The 12,890-nt window shown below is 46.4% G+C and overlaps 1 protein-coding gene across 3 annotated transcripts in view; it reads left to right on the top strand.

Moving 5' to 3' along the window:
* KSR2 (kinase suppressor of ras 2) overlaps positions 1 to 12,890 on the top strand; it is a 512,275-nt gene that overhangs the window by 102,099 nt on the left and 397,286 nt on the right. For 2 of the 3 annotated variants that reach the window (XM_033220446.1, XM_033220445.1), the window contains exons 2-3: positions 6,580 to 6,720; positions 11,445 to 11,595. In XM_033220446.1, coding sequence (XP_033076337.1) covers positions 6,580 to 6,720; positions 11,445 to 11,595 — 292 coding nt within the window. Of the gene's footprint in view, positions 1 to 6,579; positions 6,721 to 11,444; positions 11,596 to 12,890 lie in introns of those variants that run through there. The other variant, XM_033220444.1, reaches the window with a different exon arrangement.

Raw genomic sequence — 12,890 nt, forward strand, 5'->3', positions numbered from 1 at the left:
TATTTTTAGTAGAGACGGGGTTTCACCATGTTAGCCAGGATGGTCTCGATCTCCTGACCTCGTGATCCACCCGCCTCGACCTCCCAAAGTGCTGGGATTACAGGTGTGAGCCACCGTGCCCAGCCTCAGGTCATTTTTATACCCTTCCTCAGGTGGGTATGGAAAGGACTTCCAGGTAGGAGGAAGCAGGGAGGTGACATTTGAGGTCCTGCATGTGTTTAGGTAATTTTCCTTTTTTTTTTTTTTTTTTTTTTTAAATACAAGCTCTCGCTTTGTCGCCCAGGCTATAGTGCAGTGGCATGAACACAGCTCACTGCAGCCTCGACCTCCTGGGCTCAAGCCATCTTCCCACCTCAGCCTCCTGAGTATCTGGGACCACAGGCACGTAACACCATGCCTGGCTCATTTTTGTATTTTTAGTAGAGATAGGGTCTTACCATGTTGGCCAGGCTGGTCTCGAACTCCTGAGCTCAAGCGATCCTCCCACTTCGGCCTCCCAAAGTGCTGGGATTGCAGGTTTGAGCCACGTGCCTGGCCCTGTTTAGGGAATTACATGGAAATGAATGAGGCAAGGAAGGAGAAATGGAGTAGGGTTAAGCCCCAAGTAATAGTTTAAGGAGTCAGAACTGTATTTTGTAGGACAGTGTTTCTCCGAATGCATCAGTTTGATACTACCATCATACTTTTTGCCATATCTGTGTTTTCTTTAAACCAACTCCATTTTTTAACAGGCGTGTATTTAAAAATTAAACCATGTGCAGCTATTGTAATGGAAAACTAGTGTCACTTGCCATAAATGGAAGACAATGAAGAAAATAAATACAATGTAAACACAAGTGTCATGAAATTGTGTTTCATATTGTTACCTGCCGAAGGCTCTGAGACTGTCCTGTGCTCTGTTATAAAAAGAGCAGTGGCTCATGCCTATCATCCCAGCACTTTGGGAGGCTGAGGCAGGAGGGTTGCTTGAGTCCAGGAGTTAGAGACCAGCCTGGGCAACCAAGTAAAGCCCATCTCTACAAAAAATAAACAAAGGCATGGTGTGTTGGCCCATGCCAGGCATGGTGGTACATACCTGTTGTCCCAGCTACATGAGAAGCTGAGGTGGGAGGATGGCTTGAGCCCAGGAGGTCGAGACTGCAGTGAGCCATGATCACACCACTGCACTCCATCCTGGGTGACAGAGTGAGACCTTGTTTCCAAAAAAATAAAATAAAATAAAATAAAAAAAGAGAGAGATTAGCAGAGGTTAGAGAGTTGTTAAAGACATAGTATCATTCAACAGAGACTGTCTCCTTGATATAGTCAGATGGCTGGAGAAAAATTTGGATGTAGAAGAAAGTACTCACCTTATGATATGATGTTATTTAACACTACGCCTGGGTACCACCTCTCAAGTTATCAGTGATACCCGCAGTTGGGAAACACTACTATTCTCCAGCAGATGTTTGCATAAGACAGTACCATGGTTCCAATGGTCCTGCCATTTAACTTCTGGTCTTAGCCTAGTTTTTCAATTTTCTGTGACTTTTTTAAAGGTATGATGCATGACATCACTGGCTTCCCAGTTGACATTACCTCTTTTGTTTAAGAAATTGAGGCTGGGCACGGTGGCTCACACCTGTAGTTCCAGCATCTTAGGAGGCTGAAGTGAATGGATTGCTTGGGTCCAGGAGTTCAAGACCAGCCTGGGTAACACGGTGAGACCCTGTCTCAAAAAAGAAAAGAAGAGAGGAGGGGAGGGGAGGGAAGGGAAGGGACGGAAGGGAAGGGAAGGGAAGAAATTGATAAAGCATGCTTATTTATTATTATTTTTTAAAGGGGCCAGATCCTTATTTGTTTTGCAAGATTTGAAATACAACATAGGCCGGCATACATAGATACAGAATAATGAACAGTAAAACCTCATTTATTCAGAAGAAAAGGCTGAGGAAAACCACTTGGTACAAAGCCATATTTGCAGATATTGCCAATGATGTAAGTTTGTGTATCTTTCATATAATTTCTATAAATAGGATGGATTCCATTAAACCCTACTAATTTCAAAATCAGAACTTAAATTACGAATTAGGAAGACACAGTTTTCTATCCAATTAAAAGTACATTCTCTTGCAGTATAACGGTAACCTGTACTTAAAGAAAACTAGATAAATGATATATTGGGCTTTTAAAGAATGTTTAGTGATTTAAACCTGATGAGTTTTTTATTTTATTTTTTAAATTAATTCGTTACTATTGTTATGTTTTTGAGATGGAGTCTCGCTGTGTTACCCAGGTCCCTGATCTAGGATGAATGCAGTGTCTTTGCAGGCAGATGGTCAGACTGGGGTGGTCAGGGGTTCATTCTTGCTTTTGTGTTTCAAAGGTCCGTGTTCTGGTTCCAGTTGTGATACCCCAAGATTCATATGTTGAAATCCTAATCCTCAATGTCTCAGAATATGACCTTATCTGGAAATAGGGTTGTTGCAGATGTAATTCGTTTAGGTGAGTTCATACTAGTCCGGCATGACTGGTGTCCTTGTAAAAAGGGAAAATTTGGACACAGGCACACATACAGGGAGAATGCTGTGTGAAGACTGAAGTTTGGCTGCCACAAGCCATGGGATTCTCAGAAGCGAGGAGAGAGGCCTGTCGCAGGGCCTTTCCCAGTGCCTTCAGGGGGAGCATGGCCCCACTGACACCTTGATTTCAAACTTCTAGCCTCCAGAACTGTGACACTGGAAATGTTTCCTGTTCGAACCATCCAACTTGTGGTCCTTTGTTACAGCAGTCCTTGTAAACTAATGTAGCCCAGAACTCACCTTTTGGAGTAAATCTGAGTCCCTTCAGTGGACAATATAGGCAACATATATATATGTGTGTGTGTGTGTGTGTGTGTGCAGTGCATATATGTATACATACACACACATACATTTATATCAACATTTATTTTTATATCTATATGTATGGAGTAACTCTTCCCAAACCAATACCACAGGATTTAGTCTAGCTTTTCCCATCCCACATCCGTGTCACTCTTCTCAGACAGGAAGAAAAATAATGCTCAATAGATTTGTTTATTTGCTCAATTTTCTGTATTTACCTAATCTCCCAACTTCACTGGGCCATTGCTATTTCTGGATGCTCTTCTTGGATGGTCGTCTCATGGGCCCTGACCTCTGCTGGGGGTGCCTTTCCTCAGCCCCTCCCCTCTCCTCCAGGTAGAGTTGAACCACTTGCCCGGGTAAGTGCACAGGTGTGGTGGGCTAAATAACAGTCCCCCAATAATTTCTACCTCCTCCTCCCCAGAAGTTGTGATTGTGTGACCATACATGGGAAAAAGGACTTTGCAGATGTAAGATAAGGATCTTGAAATGGGGAGATTGCCCTGGGTTGTCTGGGTGGGTCCCAGATCATTGCAAGGGTCTGTATAAGAGGGAAGCAGGAGGATAAGAGGCAGTGGCAGGAGATGTGGTGATGGAGGAAGTGGTTGGAGTGATGTGGGGAAGGGGCCAGAAGCCAAGGCATGTGGGCAGCCTCTGATCACTGAAAAGGGAAGGAAACTGATTCTTGCCTGGAGTCTCCAGAAGTAACCAGCCCTGTTGACACCTTGACTTTAGCCCCATGAGACTGATTTAGGACTTTTGATCTCCAGAACTGCGAGATCAGTATGTTTGTGTTGTTTTTAGACACTTAGTATGTGGTTATTCATGACAGCAGCCGCAGGAAACCAGTATACCAGGGATGCCAAGACTCCCTCAAGGAGGTGGACTCCATGTTCTTTAATTTCCCTATGAGTCAGGAGGCTTTAGTGACAGAAATCCAGCTCACTGCAGCTTAAGCAAAAGAAGAGAATTTATTGGCGCACATCACTGCAGAGTCCAGGGAGATCTGGTTTCTCCGCTCAGTGCTGGGGCTCAGATGATGGCTATGGCCGGGAATGTGACTCCATCTCTTGGCTCTGCTATCTTCCAAATGGGCTTCAGTGTCAGGAGGCTCCCAGATGGCAGCAGGGACGATGGCCCAGGCAGCTCCTGTCTTCCATGACACCACCTGGCAGCCCTGGAGGGTGTGCTATGGCTATGTCCTGAGTGCTTAGAAGAGGTCCTGGTGGGGTCTCAGTGGCCCAGCTGGATCCGTGATTGCCCTTGACCCAAGTACGGCTGTTTGATGGGGCCTGGGTTATGTGCCCACCCTGCAGCTGTGGTGGGGTGATGCAATGGGAACAGCCTCACATCAGCTGGATGGACTGTGGGCCAAAGAAGGGAGGTTCCTTGAAAGAAAGTTGATGTGTTCTTTTCAGTAAAAGGGGAAATGGAGACCAGGTAGCAAAAGCAACAGAAGCCCATGACAGCCATCCCAGGCTCCAAGTTTTGCTTTGTTTTGTTTTGAGTAATGGTTTTACTCTGTCAGCTAGCCTTGAGTGTAGTGGTATGATCATGGCTCACTGCAGCCTCCACCTCCTGGGCTCAGGTGATCCTCCCACCTCAGCCTCCTGAGTGAGGATTTTTTTTTTTTTTTTTGGTAGAAACAGGGTTTTGCCACATTGCCCAGGTTGGTCTCAAACTCCTGGGCTCAAGCAGTCCTCCCGCCTTGGCCTCCCAAAGTGCTGGGGTTACAGGTGTGAGCCATGGCATCTGGCCCTCTGAATTTTTTGATCCTAGAATTCAGACTTTGTTCTTGATAAATGTTGGTTGACGGTTTTGAAATGCCACAGACACCTCCATACCGAATTCTAATTTTGTTCTATTTAATTATCTTTATTAAATACATTTTAAATTGCAAATATGATAATATAGGCTGGGTTTGTTGGCACTCACCTGTAGTCCTAGCTACTTGGGAGGCTGAGGCAGGAGGATCTCTTGAGCCAGGGAGTTCGAGGCTGCAGTGAGCTATGATTGCATCACTGCACTCCAGCCTGGGCAATGGAAAAAGACCTTGTCTCTTAAAAAAAAAAAAAAAAGATGATAATGTATATTATACATCGGGTAACTACTGAATGCATACAAGAAATGTACATAAAGAAATACTTGACCCAAGTCAGAGGCCTGGAGTTTATTCTTCCAAATTGTTTTCTCTGCTCAGACACACAAGTATTGCCTTTCTTTGGTTAATATTGTGAGATTTTACAAACCCAGCAATAAAAAACTTTCTTTTCTCATGTCATGGGATCTCTTCAGAAGCCTGGGTTCAAGTCTGTCTCATTTTAAAAGAATTAATGTTTGGATGTTTCTGTAGGACTTACAGTTCAAACAGCTCAAAAGAGTTTAAATAAAATGTTTCCCCGACTCTTTTTCCCCACCTTCCTCTTCCCTCCCCTAAAGAATTGGGAGTCCTTGGCCGGGCGCGGTGGCTCACCCCTGTAATCCCAGCACTTTGGGAGGCCGAGGCGAGCAGATCCCGACATCAGGAGATTGAGACCATTCTGGCTAACACGGTGAAACCCTGTCTCTACTAAGCATACAAAAAATTAGCCGGGCATGGTGGCAGGCGCCTGCAGTCCCAGCTACTTGGGAGGCTGAGGCAGGAGAATGGCATGAACCTGGGAGGCAGAGCTTGCAGTGAGCTGAGGTCGCACCACTGTACTCCAGCCTGGGCAACAGAGCGAGACTCCGTCTCAAAAAAAAAAAAAAAAAAAAAAAAAAGGAATTGGGAGTCCTTGTGGACAGAGTTTCTACATTTACAAAGATATATACAGGGAAACGTTTTCCTTATGAATGGGAGAGTATTTTTACTTATCAGTGTACCCTGGAGACTGTTCTCTGTCAGTACAGAGCCTGCTTCGTGGTTTGATTTTAGAGCTGCATAAGTTTCTTTGTTGGCTGTAGCGTCATTTATGTAATGAGTCTTGTACTGATGGACTCTCAGAATGTTTGCAGTCCTGTGCTGTTGCAAACAGAACTGTCAGGAAGTAACCTTGTACAGTCATTCTGTACAGTAGGGGTGTCTGTTGGAGGAGTTCCTGCAGGTGGAATTGTTGGATCAAAGGGTGTGTGCAGACCAGGTGCAGTGGCTCATGCCTCTAATTCCAGCACTTTGGGAGGCCGAGGTGGGCAGATCACCTGAGGCCACGAGTTTGAGACCAGCCTGGCCAACGTGGTAAAACCCTGTCTGTACTAAAAATACAAAAATTAGCCAGGCATGGTGGTGCACACCTGTAATCCCAGTTACTCAGGAGGCTGAGGCTGGAGAATTGCTTGAACTTGGGAGGCGGAGGTTACAGTGAGCTGAGATCACACCATTGCACTCCAACCTGGGTGAAAGAGTGAAACTCCATCTCAAAACAAAAGAAAACAAAAATAGAAAAAGATGTGTGCAATCGAGGTGTCAATGGATGCGATCAAAAGGCCCTCCACTGAATTGGTACCAATGTGCGCCACCTCCCCCAACCCCAAGCCAGATGCTAGAGCCACCTGTTTGACCATCTTCACCAACGAGGTGGAAAGGTGGGTGCCAAACTGGATCTCACTGTAGCGGAACCAGTCTTTAAAGTACAGAGTTGGCTGGGTTTAGGGTGGAGGTTCATAGGGGATTCTTGTCTCTCTTCCTTGTGTCAGTGCCTCTGAGATGTGTCCTCTGTCCTTGTCTGTGTCTCCACAGAGCAAGCTGGTGAAGTACTTCAGCCGGCAGCTGTCCTGCAAAAAGAAGGTGGCCTTGCAGGAGCGCAACGCGGAGCTGGATGGCTTCCCCCAGCTACGGCACTGGTTCCGGATCGTCGATGTGCGCAAGGAAGTCCTGGAGGTGACCTGGGGGGCCCCTGCGTCCCCTGCCCCTTACTGGCCAGCAGCTACCCCCTGGGTTGCTCTTGGGCTGCAGGTTTCTGGCTGTGCACAGCACGGTCCCTGGCACATAGCAGGCTTTTAATAAATATGTGCTGGACAGAAACGTTCAGGATGACTGGTGCTGTCTGAATGGGGTCATTGAGGGTGTGCTTCCTGAGTCCGTCAGAACCCTTCAGCTCTGCCACATATTCACAGAGTCACCTCAGCTAAATCACTTCACCTCTTAGTCCAGCGCTGTCCAGTGGAACTTTCTGCTAAGATGGGAATATTTTCTACTTGTGCTGCCGTATGTGGTAGTCGTTTGTGGTTAGGATATGTGATTAAGGAACTGAATTTTAAATTGCGTTTAACATTAATTAATGGAGCCCGTGGAAGCCATATTGAACAATACTGTCTTAGAGCATTAATATTCTCATCTGTGAAATGTGCATAATGATTGTCATCTCTTCTTAAATAGCCAACATCATAGAATGACATGATTTTTATACAGTGTTCAACTCAGCTGGGCACAGTGGTTCATGCCTATAATCCCAGCACTTTGGGAGGCCAAGGCAGATGGATTGCTCGAGCACAGAAGTTTGGCACCAAACTGGGCAACATGGTGAAACCTCTACAAAAAATACAAAAATTAGCCAGATGTGGTGGTGCGTGCCTGTGGTCCCAGCTACTTGGGAAGCTGAGGCAGGAGAATCACCTGAGCCCAGGAGGTTGAGGCTACAGTGAGCTGTGATCATGCACTCTAGCCTGGGTGACAGAGTAAGACCCTGTCTCAATAAAAAAAGAAAAAAAGAAAAGAAAGGCCAGGTGCTGTGGTTCATGCCTGTAATCCCAGCACTTTGGGAGGCTGAAGTGGGCGAATCGCTTGAGGTCAGGAGTTCGAGACCAGGCCAACATGGCGAAACCACGTCTCTACTAAAAATACAAAAATCAGCCAGGTGTGGTGGTGCACACCTGTAGTCCCAGCTACTCGGGAGGCTGAGGCAGGAGAATTGCTTGAACCCAGGAAGTGGACATTGCAGTGAGCTGAGATTGCACCACTGCATTCCAGCCTGGGTGACAGCACAACATTCTGCCTCAAAAAAAAAAAAAATGTTTAACTCATATTCTGGCACCAAATAGCATTCAGTAGATGCCAGGCTATTACTGTTGTGGGCATCTGACATCTTATGTCCACCCTCAAAGATTGGACCACATTCTTAACATCTTGAGGATAGTGAGATTTTCTTACCCCCCGGGATCCCAGAGACTGATCCATTTGCAGTGACAGGGCCAAGCCAAACCTAATAAAACCAGCGGACATCACTGCATCTTTCATGCTAGGCATTGTGCTAAGGGCTTTGCACTTAGGATCTCAACTGCTGAGACTGTTCAGCCTCCTCGCAATGACCTTTTCAGTAGGTGTGACTGTTATCCCCCTTGTACAGAGCGGGAAACTGAGGCTCAGAGCTAAGTGACTAGTCTAGCTGGTAAGTGGATGGGCCTGGCAGGATGTCCAGCTCAGATGGACAGCAAAGCTTTAGGTTGGAAGGACTGTGCCTTAGCCTTGTTTTCCTGTTGCCTGGGCCTCCCTGAGCTGGCCAGAAGAGGAGCTTGCCCCCTTGCCAGTGAAACCAAGAGTCCTCTCTCAAGGTGCTCCCTGCCTCCTGCTTGAAGAGGCTTCCTGTCTTTTTTAGACCTTGTCTTCAGGGGCAAGAATCTCACCCAGCCCCACCAGATCTAAGAATCCCGAGTTAGATGCAGCATCACCGCGCTCCATTCCTCCAGGCCCTCACCCCAGCCCATCTTGCATATGCACATCAGACCATGCACAATTCCACATTCCCTTATTTCATTCTCAGCATGGCCAGAGAACCCAGATGAGTTTCTTGCAGATATCCTTAGAATGCATGGTCCTGTATAAGGACAGATGGCGTTGTATTTGCATGGCTCAGGGAATTTTTTTTGGGAGGCTTCAGGATCATTTATCTATCAAGTGCTACTTGTGGGGGCAAATAAGGAAAAACGATTCTAGACCAGGGGCTGAAAACTGGTGGCCCTCAAGCTGGATCAGATATGCAGACTTTTTTTGTTGTTTTTTGGCTAATATGATGCCAGGACATTTATTTTGAGCCAATACTTAAAAACCAAAAGAGTCTGCCTGAAAATCCCAGATCTCTGGCTTCACTCACAAAATCAGAAATGTTGACCATGGAACTGAGCTCCTGTCTGGTAGCGACTTGCTCATTTACATTTACCTGGCCTGCAGGTACCTGAGTTTTGGCTGTTGCTTTAGTCAGTGAGTATCTTGAGTCCAAGGTCACCACCCAGGGAGTGGGCGGGAGAAGACGAGGGGTTTCTGCTCTTTGTCTGCAGTTCAGCTATGTGTCCACCAGAGGTCCCCTTTCTGTGAAGTGACTGAAGTATGGAGAAAGCTCCAAAGTAAAACCGCTGGGTTTGAATCCTGGCTCCACCAATTACTTGCTGTGTGACCTTAGACAAGGGGTCTAACCTCTCTGAATTTTACTGTCCTAGTCCCTAAGTGGTGGTGATAAAAGTGCCTACTTTCAGTAGTCTTTGTGATAATAACGGAAATCTATTAAAAACCTTAAAACAGTGTTCAGCTATTGTTACTACTTGTATTTCAGCTATTGTTACTACTATTATTTTATCAAACAGAGGTGTGTCTGCCCTTTTGGCCCAGATTGTTAAGAGTTTCTCCATTTTTGATGTTATAAAAATGTTACTTTTATGATTTTTTGTGATCTTAAACTTGAGAGTAAATTGAAATTATATATATGTAAATCATAAGGTTAAAATGCACAAGTGAATCCTGAATCAAAGAGGCGAATCCTTTTATGTTATGAATCACCCCCTTCAAATGTGAGTCATTCTGTACCTTCAGATCCTGGACCGGGTGCAGTGGCTCATGTCCGTAATCTCAACACTTTCGGAAACTGAGGTGGGAGGATCGCTTGAGGCCAGGAATTCGAAACCAGCCTGGGCAACATAGTGAGATCCTGTCTCTACAAAAAATTTAAAAATTAGCCAGGCATGGTGGTGCATGCCTGTAGTCTCAGCTACTCAGGAGACTGAGGTGGAGGGGGGGTCGTTTGAACCCGGGAGTTTGAGGCTGCAGTGAGATATGATGGCGCCACTGCACCCCAGCCTGGGTGACAGAGTGAGCCCCTGTCTCTGTTTAAGAAAAACAACAACCAGAAACAAACAGGTCCTTGATCATCACCTTTCTTAAAGGGGCTCATCTGCAATGTGTCCCTATTTGAGAAAGCCTCTAAGTGACTCCACTATTGTTCTCTCTCTGCTGCCTGCCTGCCCTGGTGAGTTGAAAAGGCACTGATTGGGCTTCGGCTTTTGCGCCATAGCTCATATTTTTGAAGGTAATTTTTTTGTGCTGAGACAGTTTTCTTCTTTCTGGCTATCAGTTTAATGTGGGAGCTGTATCTTGTAATACACAAACATGTAATACACAAACATGACCACAAGAGGGTAGATGTATTCTGCAATACTGCCCTAGAATCACCATCCGTATGCTACACCCTTATTTACTTTGGGAGGCTGAGGTGGGCGGATCACCTGAGGTCAGGAGTTTGAGACCAGCCTGGCCAACATGATGAAACCCCGTCTCTACTTAAAATACAAAAATTAGCCAGGTGTGGTTGTTGGTGGCTGTAATCCCAGCTACTTAGGAGGCTGAGGCAGGAGAATCGCTTGAACCTGGGAGGCGGAGGTTGCAGTGAGCTGAGATCATGCCATTGCACTCCAGCCTGGCAGACAAGAGTGAGACTCTGTCTCAAAAACAAAAAACAAAACAAAAAACCTTTACTTAAGTAATAATATATGTTAAGATGTTGAGTAGTAAGTGCTATAAAAGAAGACTCATATATACATACAGATACATATGCATAAATATAGAAGCTTGACAAATTTTGAGGTGTCTCCATGTGATGGTGTCTGGGGAGACACTGTTTTGGGAACATGGGGTGGTGGTGAAAGTTCACCTGCCCAGCATGTTAAGCTGAGAATCCTACCTTTTCTAGGTCCCTTTCCCCAACTCCATGGTAGACTCCAGCGTTTCTGCTTTGCCTTAGGATGCAAAGCCATGCCCCATGGGGCTCAAAAACAAACCTAGTTTCATTTCCAGCATGGAGCATGGACTTTCAATCCCTTTCCCATTAGGTTTTCTGAAGATCAGTGTGAGGCCTAGACTCTGCAGCCAGAGAAGAAAGGAAGCAGAGTGGGGCCCAGCCATCAGCGCACCTGCCTTTTCCTGTGCTTGCTCTGGGTTTGTGCTGGGATTTCAGATGAGTCCCTGCAGAGCAGGAGGCACTGGGAGCCATGCAAACGTGAAAAAACGGGGCCCTGCCTTATAAACATTCGAGAGACAGGCACAGTGTTGACGCCAGACAGGGTAGTAATTATAATAGCACTAAGCACCTGCGCTACCTTGCCAAGTGTGAACACTTAGGATTCCCACTTTATAGATGAGTAAAGTGAGGCCCAGAGAGGTTGAGCGACTGGTCAGAGGTTATCTAGCTAATGAGTGGCAAACCGGAGATTCGGAGACCCCACTGTTGTGCAAAGCGTTTGCACGGCGGAGTGTTCTCCTCTAGGCACCACTAGAGGGCGGGGTGGAGGCAGAGATGCTGTTCCTGCCCCACCGTTGACAATCCTCTCTCCCCTCCCCAGGAAATCTCCCCGGGCCAGCTGAGCCTGGAGGACCTCTTGGAGATGACGGATGAACAGGTGTGTGAGACTGTGAAGAAATACGGAGCCAACCGGGAGGAGTGTGCCCGCCTCAATGCCTCCCTCTCCTGCCTCAGGAATGTCCACATGTCAGGTGAGCAGGCCCTGGGGTCGGGGATGTGGAGACTTGTCCCCAGAACAGCTGCCACGGTCCCTCGGCATCGTGTGCCTGCCGTTGCAGGCCAGGACGAGAAAGAGTCAACCCTGGGGGACAAATGTGGCGCGCAGGAAGAGGCAGCATGGACCTGGGATTTGGAGGCCGGAAGACGCCGACAAGGGCAGCTCTTGGGTTTGAACTCTTGCCCCAGGACGACCTGCTGAGGTTTAGGGTATCTGGTGCTGGATAATTAGGGTCCGGACATGAAAATGTTGAGTGTGCGTAGGAGACCAGGGTCTTTTTACTTTAGACATGTTGAAGTGCCTTTGCATTTTGGGTCAATGTCTAGCTTCTATTTTTTTTTTACAGAAATGATTTGCATTCATTGTAACAGAAACCAGAAAATAGATTTTTAAAAAAAAATCACCATAAGCCCCACCCTCTAGGTAACTGCTGTTATCATTTTGGTATATTTTTTCCTGACAAATGGATATATGTATACTTTAAAAAATAGAATTAGAATTACCCATACATATTGCTTAAATGTTTTTTTTCACCTCATAAAATAACCTCTGTGACTTGTTGTATCAGTTTGAGGGTCAATATATTGTCATCCCTCCTGGATGTTTTCCATTAATTGCTCAGAGACCCGTTTGTCTTTATTAGCAGAACATCAAATATCATCTTCCTGAGGCTTCCTGCTTCTCTCTAGCCTCATGATTTATCTGCAAATTCTGGGGCCTTTCTGTCCGAAGGGATGCGCTCTGCAAACGCCAGCCACGGAGAAGTGCTAGTGACCATCAGCACGGTTGTTTCAGTTCCCACCACAAGGTGTCACTGTTGAGCCTCAGTCTGGCAGAGTCAGGTGGAGGCTCACGGATGCCCTTGCTTGATTCAACCTGCTTTTTTCAACAAGCATTTGTCGAATATTGTTCTAGACCTGGAGAAGTCTTCTAATCTGAGTGGCTATGGGGTGCCAGCAGGGCTGAGGAGGCAGCAGTGAACACAATACAACATACTTGAAACAGGTCATTGGCCTAGTCCTCCATGCGTGACCTTTTGTATTTTTTTCTTGCTGGCAGATCTTGATTCAGGTACAGTCAGCATCAAAAGGGATCATGCAGCCGGGCACACTGGCTCACGCCTGTAATCCCAGCACTTTGGGAGGCCAAGGCAGGAGGATCTCTTGAGCTCAGGAATTCCAGACCAGGCTGGGCAAATGGTGAAACCCCGTCTCTACAAAAATGCAAAAAAAAAAGTGCTGTGTGTGGTGGCACACCTGTAGTCCCAGC

The sequence above is a fragment of the Trachypithecus francoisi genome, unplaced genomic scaffold (assembly GCF_009764315.1).
Source record: "Trachypithecus francoisi isolate TF-2019V2 unplaced genomic scaffold, Tfra_2.0 Lachesis_group11, whole genome shotgun sequence".
NCBI classification, from domain to species: Eukaryota; Metazoa; Chordata; class Mammalia; order Primates; family Cercopithecidae; genus Trachypithecus; species Trachypithecus francoisi.